The sequence below is a fragment of the Momordica charantia genome (assembly GCF_013281855.1).
Source record: "Momordica charantia cultivar OHB3-1 chromosome 2 unlocalized genomic scaffold, Mcharantia_2.0 BLBB01000002.1, whole genome shotgun sequence".
Taxonomy (NCBI): Eukaryota; Viridiplantae; Streptophyta; class Magnoliopsida; order Cucurbitales; family Cucurbitaceae; genus Momordica; species Momordica charantia.
The window spans coordinates 11703327-11726577 of NW_028275160.1; the positions used below are offsets into that span (position 1 = coordinate 11703327).

Genomic DNA, 23251 nt, shown 5'->3' on the forward strand with positions numbered 1-23251 from the left:
CCCCTCTCCCTTCATTTATGCCATAATACCTTTTAGTGTTTCATCTTCCTATTTCAATTTTGCCATATAGTATGAATCAAGATTATAATTAGAAGATCATCAATGCTCCATTATTTTTATTCCATTTAACTTCTAAAAATTCTTTCATCTTCTTCATCTTTTCGAGATATATATATACATAGTGGGTGAGATAAATACAAAAATGCAAAGGGGAGAGCACTAAAAAACTTGCGAGAAAGTGAGATTTTCGTTCTCACCATACTTAACCAAAGGGCATTGTAGAAGTCGTTACAGGGAAACACAGAGGGCATAACAGTTGTAGTCGAGGTCGCAAAATGTTGTTGCTTTAAACTTGTATGCTAGGGCGCGATCGAGAGAGGGAACGGTAGTGAGCCAGAAGGAGAAAGTTGTTGAGACAGTAGCGGCACTGGATAGAAGAATACGACATATAGTGAAAGGCGATTCACGCATGAAGGGAGAGAAGAGAAAAATAGGTTTCTATAATTTGTGAATTTAGGTTTAGAAATACAAAATCCTTATAGTCGGCCGTTGTTATTAGCTGAAGTTTATGGTTGAGCTACATATGATAATTTTGGGTCGTTATAGGTAAAAATAGGTGAGAACTATAGTAGGTAATTATTAAGTAACTTTCCACATTCTAATTTAGAAATAAAGTCCAATAAATAATGTATTGTATTATATAAAACAATTATTAATTTCATTAACATGTTTAAATTCAGTTTCAATTTTGTTGAATAATCAATTATCCTTTATTTTTAAATTATAATTACAAAAAAATTGTAAGTAAATAATATATTGTGATATTTTTTGACGATAAATGAAGAATTGTAATTAATCCCGATAAAATATTTTTATAAAAAATCATGATAAAATATAATAAGTAGTTCAACATTCATGCAACATCGTATGTGTTGATTTAAATTCCAATAAAAAAATATTCATATAAAAAAAATTATCTAAAATATTCACATAAATAAATAATTAGGAATCGTAAAAAGTACCATAAATAAATGAACATAAGATATGTTTAAATCAATATTTTGTATTAATTAAAATTAATATAATATAATACGAATACCTAAAATATTCATATAATAATAATAATATGCTGAAACCAACGTCTTCAATTTTATAAAATTAGGTTATGTTATAATTTGCCACTTTTTTAATTAATTTTTTTTACTTAAAAATAAAACTTACGAGTTCCGCACATGATTCTTACTAGTTTAAAAAACAATGGTCATTGATTCTTAGTTTTGCACAAATGGCACCCTCGGGTGTTGGTGCAGTGGCAAGAGGCTTGGATGATGATACCTAAAATTCAGGTTCGAACACTTAGAATCATCAAAATTAGAATGTATGTTTTGAGTCTAGTAGCCAAAATGTCAATACATGTTAATCGTCGAGATGTTTCTCCTCTAATCTTGACCGCATCTACTAATTTTATTTAGATTTTAATCTATTTAAATATAGAAATTAGTTTGATACGTTTGAGTTGATTCTAAAGGACACCATAATTTAAAACATTAAATTATTAACAGTATCAATTCTAAAATTTAATTTAACTTATTTAATTTTATCTAAATTATAAATTTAATAGCGCGAAATAGATATTTAACATTAAATAAATGTCAGCGGCTATATAACATTTACAAATATCACAATTTATTTTAAAAGTAAAATTAAATATTTTAAAACGTGAGATACCAATTTAAAAACGAGTGTAAATTAAATTTCACCCCTCCAACCTTAGTTCAATAGGAATACAAATATACAAATACTTTTTTTTTAAGAAAAGATAATAATATGTTTTTTATCATTAGCATTTTTTGGGAGTTTAAAAGAAGTGTCGTGTGAGTGCTTTTTGATGTGAATCCCAGTCTCCCTCTCATATGTCTGGCATGATTTTCCTTTTGAAACGAGATTTATGGTGAATTGCACTCTCCTTTTTTAACTTGGTGGTAGATCTCGATCGATGCTGAAAAAGAACCGAATGGCTGCAGGTGTGCGGATGGACTGGTGGATTGGTTTGGGTGGGACAGAACGACCCGACGAACCACGTTGCAGTTGATTTCCAGTGGCAACTTACCGAAATGGGACAATGTGTGAACGATGTGTGGACGAAAACTTTCGAGCAACGACTGACAGACAACAACGGTAGATGGAGATTGAAATCCATAAGGTGAGAGCCTATAGTACAAAGAGTTGGCTCTCCAAATCCTAAATGACAAAGTTAGGATCTTAGTTTTTTTGTTTTTTTTATTGGAAAAAATAATATTCTCCCCTTAGTTTTAATTTTAAATTTACAAATTTAATTTTGATTTCAAAATATAAAGTATGAATTTTAAATTAGATTTAAGTGGCTTAAATTTTTGTTTTAGTAGTCTTAGCCATTTATGCAACCAGAATTACTTATTTTACACTTATTCAACTCACACCTTCTTCCTCTATCTTTATCTTCTCTTCACTCCAATTATTATATTTTTTTCTTCTCTTGTCCTTGAAAAGGTTCAATTCTTCTTCCCTCTCCTTCTCCCTCTCTACCAAGTGGCATCTTCACCCACGATCAGCTTCGTCCTCTTCGACGATAGAACTAACAACATAGACCCACGCTCAAAATTTTCGAGTTCCCTCCCTGGCGACAAACCCAATTAACATACACCCATATTAGATCTTGACTGGTGTGGATGAGAGAAAAATTTTCTTACTTAGATTTTTCTTCAAGAACGTAAGTGAAAAATAGAGGATAAGCGAGAAAGAGAGTGAATGAGAGAAAGTGGGAGAGTGGGGAGCGAGAGTGAGATTGAGGGAGACATTGAGGTTTGTTTTCTTTTCAAATGATTCATTTCTTTCCCCAATTTCGATTATTTTTAATTTGAATCTCACCCTTTCAAATTTGAATAAAAAAAATATAAGTTTTAAATTAGACAAGTAATTATTTTAGTTACTTTAGGTTAGGACAATATGTATATTTATGAATATATAATTACTTTTTTAAATGGACTTTAATTACCTTTTTTCTTTTTTTTGTAAGAAATTGTTTTTTAATCTAATTTTAAACCTCATACTATGTATATAAACAAAATTTGGTGAAAAACAAAATGAAATCTCTGTGGATTTTCTTCATTCTCGCTCTCTCCCTGCTTCTTACTTCCTGCTTTTTCATTTTCTCAACATCTTGAGAATACTACATGGTTCGACAGGCCTTGCACGAGCCAATGTCAAAGTGTTGTCGGACGGTACACTCAATGACGGAGTAAGGTAGTAGAGCAATAGATGCGGACAAACAGGATGCGGAGCATGCACATAGGCGCTATTGGGTGGCTAGTCTCACCATACATGCAGGCGGCAGCCTAGCATAAGGCCAAGTCGTGATGGCCAAGCGTAGGTGCATGTAGGTAGGCACGCACGGCGGCACAACATGCATGCACGCATGCGGGTACGCAGGCGAGCGACACAAGAGACAACAGGCGCGCGTAAGTGGGTGTTCACCTCACAGGAACGTGCAACGGACGCAGCGCACAAGCACACACAGGAGGCGTGCGGCCAGGCGAACGCACGTGCGCGGAAAACAAGTGTGCAGGCATGCCTGCGGCAATGTGCAAGGCAACACACACATGGACATTTGAAGGCATTCGGGCATGCTGGTGTGCAACATCCACGTTGGGGCATTGGTGAACTTCCTATAGGCTTCACACAGCAAGAGAATTGGTCCAAACGTGAATGGGTCTTCCATAAGAATAGTGCCACATCCCTAAAATGGTGAATGATGGACTTAGTGGATAGTGCTTCTAATAATGGAGGAGAACATAGTGACTAAATTTAGTAACACCAAATTTAGCCAACATTTTAGGAGAGTTAGTGGTATAATGACACCATAATTCTCTCCAATCTTCAAGTAGTGGGAAAATGGGCCAAATCTTGGAGTGGACTCCAAGTAATGCTGAAATTAGGTAGCTCTAAGTTTAGCATCCTGTCTCCTGCCTAAGGAATGTTCAAGCATCCAATCCAATCCGATCATATCGTATCCAATCCCAGAGCGTCCATTTGTAGCCCAAGTGGCACGAGAGAGTGTAGGCTCCCTAGGGGAGGTGTTGTTCCTCTAGGGAGAGCTGAGTTCCTTATGAGAGGGAGCGTTGTCCATCAATATCCGTCTTGATGGAAGACTTCAACTAGGGAGTTCGAGTTGAGTTTCTTGTATCCTGTACATGCAATTTGTATATAAAGGTTGGGAAAGAAGTTCCCGTATGATTGGCTTTGCGTGTGTATGTGTTGTGTTGAAGTGACACTCGACCAACAAGAGTTGGGAGAGTCTTGGTGATGTACTTCCGCACTAACTTTACGAAAGAACCATAGGTATGTGGCGAGGGTTGTACTAAGGCGGTGTCCTTAGGCTGCACGGAGTGCGAAAATTTCTACTCTAGGAATTGTCCCGTGACACCCTACTCCTCACTCTCGCTCCCTACTCCCACTTTCTCTTGCTCACCCTCTTTCTCGTTTACCTTCTATTTCTCGCTCATCCTCTTAAAGAAAAATACATGTAAAAGAATTTCTCTCTCATCCACACCAGTCAAGAGTGAATCTGAGCAAGATGGAAATGAGCGTGAGTTTACTGGGTCCATCGAATGAAACGCTTGTAGATTTTGAGCGTGGGTAGGTCTACATCATTAAGTCTATCACCAGAGAGGACGGAATTGGTCGTGTGTGAAGATGCCATTGGATAGAACCACCACAAGGACCGCCGCTACTTCGAACAGGCGCTCGTCACCTACAAAAGAGGAATTTTGTGAGGAAACAGTTTTTTTGCGAGGAAGAATACTTTATTAATCAATCTATAAAAATAGAGAGAGGGAGAGGGAGAGGGAGGAAGAACGAAAAATTTTCAAGGAGAGGAGGAGAGAAGAAAAATAAAGGTTAAAATATTATTTTGGTCTCTATACTTTTAACTATAGTTCATTTTAGTCCCTGTGCTTTGAAAATGTTCATTTTAGTCCCTGTACTTTAAACTTTAGTTCATTTTAATCTCTGTATTTTGAAAATATTCATTTAGGCTCAAAGTGATCATTTTAGTCCCTCCTTGTAAAGTTTTAACACAAATTTTACACAATGAAAACTCTTTAGTATAAAGTAATGATTACATTTTAAGAAATATATTGATTTTAGTATCGTGTTGAAATTGTGATAGGAAAAAGATGAGATTAAGAATAAAATTAAGGAACCAAAATTGTCACTTTTTAAAAGTACAAAGATCAAAATGAACATTTTGAAAGTACAATGACTAAAATGAACCAAAATTGAAAGTATATAGACCAAAACGAAAAGTACAGTAACCAAACTAGTATTTTAACCAAAAGTAAAATAATAATTGCAAGAAAGAGAAGAAGGAGATAGACAGACAGAAGGAAGAAGAAAGGGAAAATGGACAAAATAAACCTTCTATAAGCGTCTCTTAAGTTTTTTAATCGTTCCTCTCAAAAGACAAGTTTTCTATTCACCGCTCACATCACCAACTTTGACAAATGACTTCCCATGCCCCTCCTTGCTTTTTTTTTCTCTTCCAGACTCCATCTCTCTTCTCTCTCCTCCACTAATATTTCAGACTTCCCTCCTTATTTCCTCCCTCTACCTCCATCTCCCTCTTTTTCCAAATTTTTTTTCCTCCTCTTTGTTTTTTTATCGTAATTTTTTTTTTCATTCTCCCTAAAATTTTTTTGGAGTTTCTCTTTTCCATCTTCCCTCTTTCTCTATTTTTTCTATTACTATTATTCTCTTTCTTCTTTACTCACCATAAAAAGTAATTTTTTTTTCCTCCATGATTCCCGTGACTGACGATGGATGCATCAAAGCCGACGAAGGAGGTCGTTCGCCGAAAAAAGAAGATCGAGGAATGGGGGAGCGAGAGAGCGAGGTTGAGCGAGGTTGAGCGAGAATTGAGGGAATCTAAAAATACTATCTCAATATTAATTCAAATTTGTTTCCCGAAATCTATTCTCAATCTCATTAAATCTCTCAACGTAGTTTTAATTAGGATTGAATTAAATACCCCTCATGTTGCTTTCATCTCTTTCATTCCTAATTTAAAATTTTAATCAAATGAAAATATCAATTTAAAATCTAATTACGAAAAGAAAGTATTCGAATTTGAAATTTAATTCAAATTTGTTTTCCAAAATCTCTTTTTTAATTAGATTTTAAATTGATACATTTGATTAAAATTTAAATTAGGAATGAAAGATGGGAAAGCAAAATGGGGGGATTTGAAAAGCAAAATTGGGGGATTTGAAATTCAATTATAATTAAAACTACATCGAGAGATTTAAGGAGATTGATGAGAGATTTCGGAAAACAATTTGAATTAATATTGAGATTCCGTTTTTCTCAAAATTAATTTGATTTGATAATCATTAATTCAAAATTAATTTTTAGATACTATAAAAAAACAATCTCATTAAAAATATTATTTTTAGATTCCATCGATCTCTCCCGCTCACCCTCGCTCTCTCTCTCTATCTCCTCCCTCATTCCTCTTCCACTGAGCTTCTTTCTTCGGCGAATGACTTCCTTCGTCGGCTTTGATGCAGCCGTCGTCAGCGAAGTCACGGGAACCATGGATGCTGCTGGTTTTAAAAAAAAAAGCTGAAAGATTTAGGGTTTTTTTTTAAAGTAAATTGTTTTTTGTGGTCAGTAAAGAAGAAATGGAATAATAGTAATTAGAAAAAATACAGAAAGATGGGAGAAGGAAAAGAGAAACTCCAAGAAAATTTTAGAGAGAATGAGAAAAAAAAAATTTCGCTGAAGAGGAAAAGAGAATAATGAAAAACGATAAGAAAAAAAATTCTGTAAAAAGAGGTAGATGGAGGTAGAGAGAGGAAATCAGGAGGGAAGTCTAAAATATTAGTGGAGAGGTAGTGAGGGTGGTGTGGAGGTGATGTCAGCAAATGCCTATAAAACTTGTGTTTTGAAAATGATGATTAAAAAACTTAAAAGTGCCCTATAGAATGCTTATTTTGTCCATTTTCTCAAGAAAAAAGTGTTATTTAAATAAAGGTAAAATAAGTAATTTCACATAAAAGGTGACATCGGCAAAAGTATAGAAAATTTATGCTTTCAAAAGTTTGGCAAAAAACTGGGCCACCTGAAATGCGTCATTCTTGCTTTTTCTAGTTTGTAACAATGTTGTCCATATCTCGAACATTTTTGTCAAGATTTAATAAAGTTTCTATATATGTAGATTGATAAATTGAAAAGAGACCAAATGTGTTTATAAATTACAAAGACAAATCATTATATGATAAAAATCGACACTTAATTTTGATGAGATTTTTCTTTAGGGATTAAATCGTTACAAATTTTAAATTAAAGAGACTAAATTGTTGCGTATTAAAATTGAGTGGCTAAATTGTTACCACTTTAAAAGTATACGAACTAAATCGTTACAAACTAAAGTTTAGGAACTAAATCATTACTTCAGAGGGACAAAGTGTGTTCTTTGACCTTTTTTTAGTTCATTATGTTACATTCGAATCAGCAAGTTTCTCGACAACCAACAAGATTCATTCATATTGAGCCATTTGAGAGATCTTACGTTGTTTAGTTAACCTATGTCAATTATTACATCATTATTCCATTAGGTCAACTACCGATCAACTCAACCTAGTAACCAATTAGAAATCGAATTCAAACTTCAATGACCAATTAAAACCTAAATTCAAATATGTCACTTTTCAAATTTTATGACAAAATGGAAATTAAATTTAAATCTCAATGACCAAAAGTGATGATTTTTAAAATTTAGAAACCAAACAAAAACTAAGTTCAAACCTTATGGACCAAAAATGTATTTTACCCAAGGTTATATGTTACCAATGTTAGTAAAATATACGCATATACGTAGATTATAGCATTATAGCATTATAATAGTAGGGATGAGATTCAAATTTTCAACCAGTGGTGAAGATTACTAATGTCATTTAACTATGCTTCAGGTTAACCTTATAAAGAAAAAAAAAGTGCAAAATGAAGACTTCCCAAGTAGTATTCAAGTTAGTACTAGTCTCCAAACATTCTTAAATGGACAAAATTTTCCTCCTGAAGATTCAGGAGGAAGCTCCTCCTGAATTCATGCGTGGTCCAGTAGTATATAAACAAGTGGATTTTTTAATTTTGTGATCCACTTGTCTATATGTTACTAGACCACATACGAATTTAGGAGCTTCCTCCTAAATCTTCAGGAGGGAAGTTTTTTCCTTCTTAAATTCATAGTTTTGATGGAATTTGGCGCTACTATGATTGCAACCATTAACGAGGGAATTCGAACTTACAATATAGAGAGATATCGGTGCATGGCAACTTAAACCATGCTTAAGTTGGTGAAAATTATTGATCTATTAATACTTGTGTGGCAATAAATTTTTTTAACTTTTTTTTAGTACAACATGTGAGAGTAGGGATTCGAACTCACGACTTTCTGGTTGGGCATAGGTGTCTTAACTTAACACGTTGAATTATGTTTAAGTTGGCTATTTTATTTTATTTTATTTGACCTTATATAAAATTCAAAATATAATTTAATATGCTTAGGACAAAATTCATTTATTAAATTAAAATGTTTTAAAGTATTGATATATGAAAGATTTCTTAATAATATAAATATTTGTTTATAAAATTATCTTTTTAATCACAAAATATATATGTGTGGAAGCAGGGATTTGAACCCATAATAATGAAGATGTTGAGAATAAATTACCTATGTTACCCTCATTTATTCTAAGATTTTAAGATAATATATCAGTTATATATTTCAACATCATTTTTCAAATGTTTTAATTTCTTCCCCAATATTTTATTAGTGTTTATACTCATCCTTTATAATTCAAAAGCTTTTTAGTATCTCAACCAAGTCTTTTTAAAATTTTGGTGATTTATCAACTAGACCTTATTGAATAACCAAATTCCAATTGAAATGAAATTTTTAGGATAAATCAATGCAATTTAATCAAGCAGTTCAGCTTTCTCGATCCAAAAAGTACGTTGTTGGAACTGGGTTGGAACGCATTGTAAGATATAAAATGAAATAATTTAAATGTATGGTTGTAATATGAAATAAAATATTAGTAAGCAAATATTTTTTCGTTTTTCTTAGCTATTTCTTAGGATGATAAATTAGTTTCTAAATGAGTATGGATTTTTAAGTAGAGATCGCAATGGAGCTGAGCGGTTAGAGATGTCTTGATCTTTGTCTAGAAATTTCGAACTTGTTGGATATGATAAAAAAAATGTATATGTTTGATTATAGCATTTGACTTAGTTGAAAAACTAAACCACTTTATAATTTTTAGGGAAAAAATGAAAAATAATAGATGATTAAGATAGCCTATCCACTAAAAGATAATGTAATGATAAGAAAACTTTTTTAAGTTGTAACACTCGGATGAGACCTTACAACTAAAAAATGGCAAAAATAAGTCTTGAAATTCAAAACATGAAACTACGATGGTGTGATATAGTATTAAATATTCATAGACATGTCGACATTTTTATGTATCTATGAGATTCGACATCGACATTTACACCAAAGAAATTCAACAAAATATATATAAAAAAAAAGTCTAACTAATATAGATATAATATTAATATCAAATATTTTTAACTTATTTGAAAATGATGAAATATTTATTTGTTAATTTAAATAGTTTTTACATATTTTTGTTTTTATAACTTTTCTAGAAATATATATGGACGTCAACATTTTATCGATATTTCCACCAGCCTCGATATTTACCTTTAAAGGATAAATGATCTTTTTTTAGTGCAACATGGGAAAGTGGAAGATTTGAACTCATGACGGCTTAGTAAAAAACATACGTCAATTACCATTGAGTTACACTCATTCTGTGGTCCTTAAGTATAATGATTTAATGTTCTTTGAGTATAGTTGATTATTGTTACTTGACCAAACAAAAAAACATCGTGGCAGTGTCATGGCGAAATATATTAATTTCATATGTGATATCTTCTTCCTTTCTCCTACCTCTCTTTTCCTTCATCTCTCCTCCTCGTCTGAGGAGGTTCTTTGCTGCCACCACCTCTCCTAACAAACCTCTCCGTCGTTGTAGACATTCCTTCAATGATTCTCGTCGTTGTTGTTACCTCCTCCCCACTCACTCGAAAATGAAGGTGTCTTTCACTAGAATAGAGGTGAGAACACCTTCGTTCCAAATCTAAAATGTATGTTACAAAAGCAACGAATTCTTTCCAAATCTAAAATGTAGGTTACAAAAGCAATGACACAATTCAAGGGAGGAGATGATAGAATGGAGAGAAAAGAAATGGGTGCCACATCATTATTAAATAAGCACCAATTTCAAACCTCTAACATCAAAAATTTATTTTGCCCCTAAAAAACTTCCACACTTTTACGGCTCGTTGGTTTTTTTCTCAACCAATTAAGTCTTTAAATTACAAATATTATGAATTTAGGCCCTCAAGTTTAAAAACAAGCTAATGACAATGTTTTATTACATAAAGTTTATATGACATAGTAGCTTAATTTGTTATATATTATTCTTATTGCCATAAATAAGAATAAAATTACTCCACAACTTTCTTCACATCCTTGTTCATGAATTCATTCCAAATACAACACTGAGGGTCACAAATTAAGTCGAATGAAAAAGCTAACACAATTTACTAACTAGTTAAGCACATATATATTTCATGCAGACATGAACAAAAAAAATTGTTGTATTTGATCTCACTTACTATTAACTACTATTACAAGCACGGAGCGACGAGAAAAGCGAGGGCTGTAACTGAAACCGAAACCGAAATGCTGCAAAGCTAGAAAAAGGACTGGGAAAACAAAATTGAACCCCAAACACCATTACCAACCCACCTTAAAACATTATAAATTAACTAAGATAATCCCTAATGACCCCCAACCTATCTTTGCAAAAAAACATCTCCATGGAAACATGCCAGCCACGCCATTCTCACTTGCATTCCAGTTGAAAGTATTCAAAATGATTTGATTTTATCATAGAGATTCTGGACTCATGGAGGGTCGGATTCGCGAGGGCATTTGAACATGATCTCGCCTGTACTGAAGAGAATTTCTGGGTGTGATTGACATTTTGTTTAATGCAGAATCAAATGCATCGATATCAAAATCTTGCTCCCCGTAGCTTCTTGCCATTGCTTCATCGTCCATGAGATTCTCCTCAATCCTATCCGGGAAAACCTCGGCAACATCTTCGTCACTGCTACCTTCGTCTTCTTCATCTTCATCATAGGTAGGTCTGACCATCGACCAGTATACAAAATGTGGCCGAAGATATCTTCATAAACAAAGGGGATAAAGTATAAGTTAATCATTCAAATAACAAATCAAACAAAACATTCCTACTTTGCCAACGAAAGCTTGATTTTTTTTTTTGGCACTGATCTTTGAGATACAACCTATAGAACAAAATCTTATAATTCTATCCTTACTTTTTCTTTTTGATACCTGGCAGTCGGAGCTTTGAACTTGAGACCTCTAACTGACCAAGAGAACCCAAACAGACAGGCTAAGGCTAATTCTATTCTTGCTTATGCTTTTTTTTTTTTGGGGCGGAGGGGGGTGAATTCATATATATATTTTTTTTTTTTTTATCAAAAACTGAAGTATGAAGACTAAGAGTATAAACCTGTCGCATCTTTTCAATAGGCAAGGATCAAATGGGAAAAACATGTCCAGCCTTTCCATCCCACCAAAAGTCTTTGAATATTCAGACTCCAGCAAACCATTAAATACAAAAGTCTCTGATGGTGTGAATAAATTAGCAACTTTTGCCTGCCGAAGAAATTCCTCAACGATAGAAGGTAGGCAAACCTGTTAAATAAGGATGCGTTAAAACAAAATTCATAAAAGGAAATAGGACAGGACAGAGTTTCAGGCAGACAAGTCTAAATAGATTTGTAACTAAATGCATGGGTAGATGTTCATGAGGGTGATTATTGTTTGTTGTTTTATCACATCAATTGAAAAGTAATGAAGTTCTAAATTTGATGCTTCAGGCTACCAGAGTCCATTTGTTTCCTTGGGTTGATTTCAAGGATAAAGAACAGACAAACAGATTAACAACAGAAAATAAAAATACTAAAAATCAATGGATCAACCAGTTACCCACCTTCAGAGGATTTAATCTATGTGTCAAGACTGGACCTATAGGCATGAGCAGAAGTTGTGACTTCAGCCGCGGGATCTCCAAAATCGATCTCATCCGGAAGCAAAGCACATACATAATGGCCTGTGGGGAAATAATTTCTCTAAATCAGAAAAGAGACAACAAACTTCTAAAATGCCAAGTTTACCAGTAGTTCAAAACATCCAAATTTATCCACAAAGAAGCAATTCAGAAGTGTTCGCATTGAATTAATATTTCAAAGTACCTAGTAAAATACTACCCCATGTCTCCAAAATTGTGGGGGGAATCATAACAGACTTTTCAGTAAGTAAAATAAAAAGATTTACATCAAAAAGCAGGTCAAAAAGGCTATGAAAATGATGATTACAAAAAGAAACTCCAAATACCCCCAGGGACACCCACCCCCACACCCACTCTAAGGTCCGGACCCAAGAGACATCAAGGGTTTTTGGTATTAAGCTCATCGAAAGGTTCAAACTTGAGAACTCTAAGCCAGTATGACTAAGAGACCCCAAACTCTTGCCAACTGGGTTGTCCCTTGGGGGCTTTTTTTTTTAAAGCATTTGATATAAAATAAGTCAAGGATTCTCTAACCTAAAGGAGTTTCAACGAGTCCATGGTGTAGGAAAATGTCAACTTTTTTATGCTTCCTTATGGAGTTTCCACTGCCAAAGAGTTCTATAACTATATATATATATTTTTTAACTAGGAGCCGAAGCTAAAGAGTCTTATAGCTATTCTCACTTTTAATAACTTCCAATTGGATAATCTATCCTCTGAGTTTTCGGTTGTTCGGAAAGTTGGAATGTTTTCCTATGCCTTCAGCAGTTTTCAAAGCTTTGCAATTTTAGTTCCGTTGGTTGGTGAGGCTTTCAAAGTTTTTCTTCAATGTGCGGATTGGCATGTGATGGTTTAATTTGGAGGTTTTTTGAAGACAGCCTTGAGGCTTAGTATAAGGTGATTACTCATTATTTGAATTCCGGTTGAGGTCTAGTTCTTGTGTCCCTAGATTCTACTTGGTTCTTTTTGGAGTTTGGTCTTCGCTCTTGGTGCTAAGGAAGGTTTCTTCCCTCATGCAGATGTTGGCTCTGGATTTAGTTTGGTTTTCCAAGCTCCTGAGCAGTTTTCCTGAGTTCCGTTTTAGAATGTTTTTATCTTTTTTGAGCTTGTATGGCTCTTGTTGCGCTACTTCTTCGTTATTTTCTCTTCTCGCTCCTCTTTTTTCACCCCTTTGGGGTTTGTATCTTTAACATTTTTCCTTTTAATATATCAATGAAATTTTGTTTCTGGTTCAAAAAAATAATAAGAAACACATTGTTTTTAATAAGTAACGTTTCATTTATGAACTTATGAATTTTATTAATATCAGTAAAACTTAGTTTCTTATCTAAAAACAATATATCTAAGTTATCATCATCATAAAAACTGAAGAGTAGAAATAACACTACATCCAGAAACATAATCACTTCCTACCAGTTCTCAACCAGTCCCATGTGACTTCGTCTAGCAAAAGGAGTTAAAGCATTGCATACCTGACAACCAGAATAAAATACTTTATGAGCCTTTGGGTTTAGGTCACCATCACGTGTTTTGCAATATTCTAAACACCAGTCCACCAGTCTGAAAAATTAGAAACAAAATTAGGCTTAGGATCAAATTATTTACCCAATTACCCTTATCTAATTCTATCAATTTCCTGCTTTTCATGACAGAAAACATGGTTAAAATTGACAAGCAAACCTTTTCAATATGGTAGTAACCAAGGAGGTTGACAGAAACTTCCCACGAGACAAATAACTCGCAAGATATGAAATGGCACTCATCCTACACGACACCACACAAAACATATTAGTTACTGCAAAAAGTAAGTCGAGGATCTGCATAATAACATAAGTTTTGTTGTAAAATAATATTTCATGTCAAGGGCTACTAAGTTAAAAACATAAATCGCAAAGAATTCTTATGTATCTATTGCTTTCTTCACTTTTGTTTAGTAGCTTTATTCCTGTCTCAAATCATGAACATATAAACGTTTACAAGAGCATAGGTTTAGTAGGCTCGTCCAATTGTAGATATTTCTATGTTAAATACTAAGAGGGGTTTCTTTTATTTGAAAGAAGGAAAATTTAAATCTCTTGTTTCAAAAGAAAAAGAAGAAAAAATAAAAAACACTCAGCACCCTACTTGCAGTTTCAGATTTCTTAAATGAGTAAGGCCTTGGAAATGAGATTCAAGTTAAAAGGCTACTAAATATACAAGAGATGGGAAAAGCAAGTATTCTAAAAAGAAGAGACAACATTAAATATGTCAGTCCCGAGATCAGATCTTCTTTGAAGCTTCCAAAGGAAAATGAAAACAGACTTCTGATGAATGGTTAATACCTGGTAAGTGGAGGATCATTGCAGGAAACAAACATATCTGCTAGCGTAACCGCAAATCTTGCACCACAAACTTCAGGATCTAGTGCACAAGCATAGAATATCACAAACTGCAAAGCGAAAGCATCACAACTATGACATCAATCTACATGAACAATGAAAATGATAAAATGAGAGTTCATTGTACCACAGAGTCAATAAGCAAATACAGAGGAGATTCATGGCAAGGGAATGTTAGTTACCTGGGCAAATTTAGACTTGTAAGCAGTCAGAACAGTTCTTTGAAATGATAGGAGCAAAATGTCAAAAACCTAACCTCCACATTAAATAAACATGGAAAATCTCATTTGCATTATAAATCAAAGATATTGAGAACTAAAAAGAAGATATAAACTACTCAAAGGTACCTCGTTCAATCGTCCACCTAGTTCACATGATTCAAGATGTTCAAATGTTAGCACGATCAAGCTATCCAACGTTTCAGCAATTACATTTCCACATAAGCTCTTACGGCTTAGTTCTCTTGGAAACTAGAAAAATAAACTCAAAACTCAGCCAAATAAATGAAGGAATGAGCTTAAAATAAGTATCAAGCATCTGGCAGAAAGGTCAAAATGTAAGTAATTTTTCAATAAAAGTGCATAATGTTTGAAAAACCTGACTCAGATAGAATATTTAAATTTTGCTGCACCAACAGACAATTTGCTCCAAACCAAGCAATATACTTCAGATTCATTACGCCATATATTAGAAAGTAGGAAATGGCCCCTCCTCTTTGTTTCGGACTGATTTTTTGGGTTGGAAATGTCTCACCCAGTCAATGCTTCCTACAGTTTTCTGGGGCTCATTTTTCCATTTTTTGATGGTCTATTGCTTTATGGGGGATCATTTCACATCATTGACTTCTGTTTTGATCAGTCGTCCCTTAGATGGGGAGAGGAAAATTTTATGGAACAACTATAATAGGGCCTTCCTATGGCCTACATAGAACAAAAGGATTTGCTGCAACTTCAAGGATAAGTATAAATGCTTCAATAGTTTTTTTATTCGTTGTTCTAGACTCTTTTCTGATGTAAAACTCTACATATTTTCACAATTATGGATAATCAATTCTCGCTGCCCATTGGAACTGTTTTTTGTAGTTTTTGGATATGATCATATGGGTGTTTTTCCCACCTTTTGTAATTTCATCTCACCAATAAAATTTTCTTATATATATATATATATATATATATATATATATATATATATATAAGACTAGAATTTATCTCAAAAAGAGTACAATGAATCAAATGTCATTATAAATAGTTGAGGAAATATCTCTCTTTATCCAGCCTAGATATTATATAACATACCTCAACAGAATCCTCATTAATATCATCTGTAATTTCATCATCATCTTCAAGTTCCATCTCAAAAATTCCTTTACTGAAATCATCTTGTAAGATATCATCCCATCCAATCTCAACCTATCAGAAGGTTAGAACTCATTATAATGATAAAGTAATCACATAAACCGATTTCATATCGCACTGTAAAATATTTCTTTAACGTACATCCAAATCTAAAAGCTTATCGATCAGTGCTGTTAGGATCTTTCTCCCAACAAATTCACTCATTGCACTTTTTTCCAACCTCAACATGTTCTCCACATATATCGTGGTCAACTACAGAGAGGTAAAATAGAAGGTTAATGACACAATCAAAAATCAAATTCCTAATAAAGAGCGCAAATGATTTGTAGTTGAAAGAGACAATTTGTTTTAAAGAAATATTCCAAAAGGCTCTTTTGAACAAACAAGAAGCATATGTAGAAATTGTCACTGAGGCCAGGGCAAACCATCTTCATGATATCTAACTCTTTTCAAGGCCTATGATATCTAATTTGTATGAACCACAGCCACATTTATACACAAATTTAGGGAAAGGATTTTTTAGTTTGAAAGATTGTATAAATGTAGCATCGAGTGAATATAGACTGCCTTTCAACTATAAATCATAATCAGGCATTGTTCCAGTTTGAACCATATATTTGGTAGGGTCCTTCAAGGATATAAATCTAGGCATCTTTTACTACAGTATGTTGAAGCACACTGATGCAATCTTGCGACTGCTTTATTAATAACTAACTAACAGCCACTTAACTACACCACACAATCAAATAATGGGCATTCAGCCTCATGCCAAATTTTCAATAGCCATTCAATTGGTGGTCATGAAGGAATAAAAGATGGGTAGAAAAGTAAAAAAAAAAAAAAAAAAAATTAGCAATAATTTTTTAAGAAAACATGACCAAGTAAAAAATAATCAAAATAACAATCAGTAAGGAATAGAGAAAATATTCACTTAGATTTGTCTTAGGAAACTTTGAGCTATGAAGATTCAACTCACAGATTCCTTGAAAAAGACTCTCTGCATTTTTTGGACAACTATTTGCTCTAATCTCAAGGGTGCAAGAGGCACCAAGTCCGAAATGTCTTTTAGAGCTGTGTGCACTCGAGAAAGAACTTCATCCTTTTTCGTAAGTCCACGTGGTTGCTTCAGAAAATCCACAAAGGAATTGGGTGGCATGAAATTATTTACAAGCATATCCAAGCATGAGTCCACATATTTTCCACTTGAAACGGCCTGAAACGTTAAATAGAGATAATGTTAGGAGATCATGGAACTGTTAGGTGAAACTTGAGAGAGAGAGAGAGAGAGTTCAGTTATCATAAATAATCTTACCAGAGATATTATTAGTTCAATCAAGGCGTCCATCACATCAGGTCCATAATCCCACAAGTTCATTTTAAAAATCTAAAAAAAAAAAATCCGTTACAATAACATAATAGCAGGATATAGATCTAGAGTTTAATGCTAAACTTACTGCTGCAAGAAGAGACTCGTGGAGAACAATGTCTATATATGAAACTGCTCCAGATAGTACCTTTAAACTAGTCTGAATCACATCAGGTGAATAAAAAACCAGTTAGTACGGAATTAAATCTTGCATCATAGGTCAACAACGGATATGAAGGTCATACCACAAGCAGGGCAACCTCATCGGGGGCTAGGTGAGATCTATGGTGTATAACACTAACAAGCTGGTTATATCTATCACTGTTGCCCTACACCAATAGAAGAGCTATTGTAAGGTTACCAACGTTATTCCTCAGACAATAAAGCAGTGAGAACTTGTAAGCATATCAATAGAGTACAAGCACCTCCGAATTCTCATTCTTTCTAGAGGAGCAAGAAAATATTTCTTCTAAAAAATGATGTATCTTTTAAAAGGCAAGATTTTTTCAAAAAATTAATGAATGAGGTCAAAACAGATAATTTAGAAGTATACCAGTGACACTGAACTAAGCGTCCCCTTCATGTAATCGAGTAACTGTGCATCTGTGAAATTAACATCCTCCATATCCTGGAATTGAGCTTGGCCGTTTGCCAGTTCTACTCCCATGATTAGTGCCCAGACCCTACTGGCCCTATTTCCACAGTGGGGCCTGGGAACAGGAGGACGTTCAAACCTGCAAACAGAAAGAACTTGCTAATGAAAAAACCAATCTGTAAAAAAGGATCGATAAAGATGCCAGAAACAAAGCACAAGGCCAAAAATACCCAGCCAATTACTGCAACCGAAATCGATGGAACCGCTCATTCTGTTCTTTAAAATAAAAATAACGGGAAACACGAAATAATGGCTTTTAATTGCTGAAAGTTCTTGAGAATCTCTCTTAATCTGATTCTGGGTTTCCTTTTTATCCCTTCGTTTAGATGGATAGAGGAGAAGGAGGAGGAGGATGTGGGGTGGACGTGGGCATGTGTTAGAAGGAGAAAAATGAAAGGGATGTACCTCTCTAGGGCGGGCCGGCGACGGCGAAAGACAGCAGCGACAGCCGGCGATGGAAGACGGCAGACGGCAGCACGGACGGAGGCGACGGAATACGGCAAACGGCGGTGGCGAACGGGCGACTTGCTTCTACTGGCGACGATGGACGAGAGGAAGAGAACACAGCAAAGAGGATCGAATGGCGAGGGAGAGAACTGAAAGAGCCGCAAAACTCAAAAGACTAGAAAATCAAAACCCTAAAACATAGAAAAAAACTAATATTATTCGATGAACAGTGGTATTTTATTTTTTTAAGTAGTTTCTTTTATTTTTTTAAGAATATTTGAGTTGTATCATTTTTTAATTATTTATTTTCTAACTATCTAACATAATTTATATATTGTGAGACTAATTTATTTTAATTTTAGGATAAATTAATTTATTTACTTAATCAATTCAATTTTTACAATTAAAATATATATATGTTTTTTGTTTTTAAATTTTGGTCTAAGATTTTAAAACGTGTTCAAAATTAAAGTTAAAAGTATGTTAATATATAAATATTAAGGTTAAAATATATAAAACTATAAACATATCTTTAGTTAAATAGGTTTGGGAATAACTAAAAATTTATGCTTTTAATTTTATATTTTTATGCAATTAGCTAACTAATTGAGTACTCAAGTTGGCTGACGTATTAATTAATACATCTCTTCGTATGAATAAAAATTGAAAAGCGAACATTAAAAATCTTTTCTATGAGTCAAGAACTGTACTTATTTATAAAAAATATATAAATATTTAAATTGATGTTAATTACATCAAAATTAAATTAAGAAAACATCATATCAAATAAAATATTTAACAATTAAACGTAATTACACTTGCCTCCTATCAAAAGATTGTGATTTTGAATCTTCATCCTTATATATTGTTGTATTTATTAAAAGATTATATTATAACACCATATAAAACTAATCTTAATTTATTTTTAAAACAATTTTACTTGTGGAGTCGAGTTGGGTTGACCCAACTTTTTGTACTCGAATCCACAAACCGAACCGACCTGCTTGGTTTAGAAAAATAGCAACCAATCCAACTAGATAGATGAGAGAAAGAGAGGAGAAGAGACCTTATGTCGGTGTTGACGTCAACGAGGCAAAGCCGGTTCTGAAGAGCTCCGACGACGGAGGGTGAAGAATGAGAGAAGGAATAGAAGAGGGTGAGGTGATATTACGCCTAAAGAATAAATAAACAAGAAACAAAGACTAGAATAGGAAACCCTATCCTAGGTGGAAAGGGAGCCTCGTTATTCTTATGGTACTTGCAATTATTATTGAAAAATTGTAATTGTCGCGATGAAAAATATCAATGTCGATGAATATTTTTTAAAATGTTGTAAAAATCAAAAAAAATATTTAAATTAACAAATAATCATCAAAAAATTTTAGAAGGATTGATATTAATATTATGTCTATTGAAATTTTTTATATTTTGTTGATTTTTTTTAATACTATAGAAATGTCAAATTACTCCTCATGTTGATATCAAACTCATGAATGCATGAAAATGTCCATATGCAGACAAATATTTAATATTTAATACCTTGACGAAATTGTTTTGAGAATAAATAATTAAGAAAAATAGATCTATTACCTAATGTGTGATAAATTTGAATTTTAAATATGGAGTAGGCTATGGGTGTATGATAAATTAATACTAAATTAGTGTGATTTAACTGTAATAATTAAAATACAAATTCAAATTTACTAAACTAGTTAAAGTATCTATTTTTTTAAAAAAAATTGTAAATCTCTACCTCTACATATTGTAATAAAATGATATATTAAAATAGACATGTGATTAAAATACACCCATTGTATTAGTTAATAATTTAAAAATCTTTTAAAGAAAATTATTTAAAATTTTATATGATCTCCGACCTCTTTAATGGATAATTGTACTACTCTCGTCTCATCTTTTATTGGATAGGCAAATAAAAAATCTTAAAATTTAAAAATCTATCATCTATAATCTATTGTCTATAATATATTAAAAAAGCAAGGATCCTTGAAAAACGTTTTTAGACCATTTAATCTCAATTATTTTTAATGAATTACAAATAGATCGATTGCTTTTTAGACCTTGTGATGTGTTGTCCATGAATTACTAACACATCATTAACCATTAATTGATTAATAAATTTCATTCATCATATACAAGATTGGACAACTCCGTACATATAAAAAAAAGCCTTAAAATAGAAAATATAAAAAAAGAAACAAAAAAAATTGTGTTTTGTATATTATGGGGTTCAAGTTCTATACTTCCTATACAATGAAAATCATATGCACCACTAGGCCATTAATGGCTTATTAAAAAGAAGAGAAATATATTATTTAACTTCAAACAACGCCCAGACACTAAATGAAAAAAAAGAAATGGCAAAAACGAAACTACTTTTCATAGTTTACAAAAGTTGGTCACTTTTTTTAAAACGTTTCTCAAAATTTAGAAACAAGAGACATAATCGGTTATCAAACATGTTTGTTTCTCAAAAAATGAGAAACAGGAACAAGAAACCGAAAACAGGAACGTTACCAAACGAGCCATTTAGTTTCCATTTATATATTGTTAAGGATGAATAAATTAGGGGTGTACATGTATACCCGTCAAACTAAACCGACCCGACCGACCGACCGAATTAAAGGCGATCGGTTGACTTTTAGCATGTGTTGGGCGATTGTCGATTTTGCATTGGTCAATCAGTTGGCCATAAAAGTTTACTGAAAACCGACCGACTTTTGTTCTTGCAATTCGTGAAAAGTTGTACCTCCGTAAATGAATAGCTATCATTGAAAAGATAATACATTGAAAAGTTACCCTCCATGAATAAACAAATTGTCGTTGAAAAAACAAGTAATTTATCGTGCATTGGCTTTCCCAATTAATTTAATTTGTTTCTTTCAAATTTCTTTACGTTTTCGTTTATCCTTTCCTCTCCGTTTCTTAGTCTCTCTCCCATTTTTCCCTTCAATGTCGACGTCGTCAACATCGTCTCATAGTGTGTCTTCCCTAACTTAATATCGATACTCTAACTTTTCATCTCAACTTTTCGTTCTAGCACCATCAAATCATCAGATTTTCTTATGGCTGCTCAGATCCGCCACGAACCCATCCCCTCACAGCCCTCAGATCCGTAACAAATCCGGTCATTTTCAAGCTGGATTCAAGTTCGAAGGTTTGTCAAAAAACACAAAATAAAAAAAATGATTGGTTTGACTACAACAATAAACACCACTCAACCCAAAAACTTAAACCGATGGATTTGGTAAATTTAATTCATTTATATGGGTTCTAAATATATATGGACGTTATAGATAAAACTAAAAAACACTAAAAATATTATTTTATTAAAACAAGTATTCTGATATTCTAAAATGGTACTATATACTATAATATTAATTTCTACGTTGAAATTACAAAGTTTAGCCTCTGAGGTTTGTTTGTGTTTCTAGTAAAGTTTAAAAGTCTATTAAATCTTTAAACTCCCGATTTTTGTGGTTAGTAGTCCAACACACTAACTTTTGCAGGGAGTACATAGAGTTGTCTAAGGATTATACAAACATCGTATTTTTTATTATTATTATTATTATTTTGAGATATACAGTTTGCAAACGATCTATTAAAATAAATGATGAATATGCTTCAAGAAAATAATCTCAAATACAGGTGCCAATCCTAGATGTTTTGATTTTTGAAGTTATTTTATAATTGAAGAAAATATATTTTTTATTATTTCTGTTCTAAAATTTTACTTATGGTTAGAATTTTTTAGTTTAATTCTTATAAAAAAAATAGTTATTTGGTATACATTGGTAAATTCACCAGTAAAATAATGCAGGATTTTTTTTGGAGGGAGTAAAATAATGCAGGATTAAATGAATTATAATATAAATACCACATGTTAAAAAGATTAGTTTACTGAAATATCGGGATTTTTTTTAATATTACTATTTTAAAATTTATTTTAAAAGTATTCTCAAATCTAAACTTAATAAAAAAAATAACGCTTCATAAATTCCTTCACTACTAGGTCCCTCTGAATTTGAGGAATTGATGATGTATTATTATTATTTTTTAATAAACTTGAATTTGAGCATATTTTTAAAATAAGTTTAAAAATTGTAATATTTAAAAAAAAAACTATCCGAAATATCACGCTTAGGTATATATTTAACCAAAAAAAAAAAAAGAAAGATAATTGTATGATGCATGTGTCTCATATTAATCTATTTTTTGAAATTTAAAACGATTTAATTGAAATATGACGTCAGCACAATTCTTAATTCCAAAACGGAGGAGGGAAAAAAAAATCCAAATCCTACCTGGACACGGACTTCACATCCTCATCTATAAATTAGTGCTAACATGAGTATAAGTCAATGATTAAGGCATCTCATTCTTCCTAGATCGAGGATTCAATCCTCCATTCCAATATTTATTGCACTAAAAAAAGTTTCACTCTCGAAGTTTCAATTCATTCCTTGTCAAATCTTTCGAGATGAAGCTTATAGAAAAGTTGCAAGAGCTGTTGAGAAAGCCAAAGTCAAAGAAAGATCACTTTGTAGTCTACGTGGGAGAAGAACAAAAGCGATATGTCGTTCCACTGAAGTGTTTGTCGTCCATCATATTTCAGTCATTACTGAACAAATTTGAAGATGAAATTCATTCTCAAAAAGAGGGAAAGATGATATTGCCATGCTCCACTTATGTTTTCGAATCTATCTTAGATTTGGCCAAAGCTGAATAGCTGTATATTTGATGTATATAATCATTTACTTCGT

The 23251-nt window shown here is 32.8% G+C and overlaps 1 protein-coding gene across 1 annotated transcript; it reads right to left on the reverse strand.

Moving 5' to 3' along the window:
- Positions 1 to 10706: 10706 nt before the first annotated feature.
- LOC111017473 (RNA polymerase I specific transcription initiation factor RRN3 protein) lies at positions 10707 to 18649 on the reverse strand. The gene is made up of 16 exons (XM_022293231.2): positions 18429 to 18649; positions 17922 to 18102; positions 17614 to 17697; positions 17457 to 17528; positions 17315 to 17386; positions 16979 to 17215; positions 16144 to 16254; positions 15943 to 16056; positions 14995 to 15117; positions 14830 to 14898; positions 14591 to 14697; positions 13950 to 14033; positions 13742 to 13829; positions 12192 to 12311; positions 11709 to 11893; positions 10707 to 11357 (listed from the first exon to the last, which is right to left on the reverse strand). The coding sequence occupies exons 2-16, from the start codon at positions 18033 to 18035 to the stop codon at positions 11057 to 11059; spliced, it is 1881 nt and encodes a 626-aa protein (XP_022148923.1). The 5' UTR covers positions 18036 to 18102; positions 18429 to 18649; the 3' UTR covers positions 10707 to 11056.
- Between the last annotated feature and the right edge of the window lie 4602 nt (positions 18650 to 23251).

Bases quoted from the DNA above. Each gene is read 5' to 3' on its own strand.
- LOC111017473 (XM_022293231.2), bottom strand. From the start codon at position 18,035: ATGGGAGTAGAACTGGCAAACGGCCAAGCTCAATTCCAGGATATGGAG. The intron at 16,057-16,143 runs GTACGTTAAAGA...ACCTTCTGATAG, and splicing joins ATAAGCTTTTAGATTTGGAT to GTTGAGATTGGATGGGATGA. The intron at 11,358-11,708 runs GTTTATACTCTT...TTGTTTATGAAG, and splicing joins CTATTGAAAAGATGCGACAG to ATATCTTCGGCCACATTTTG.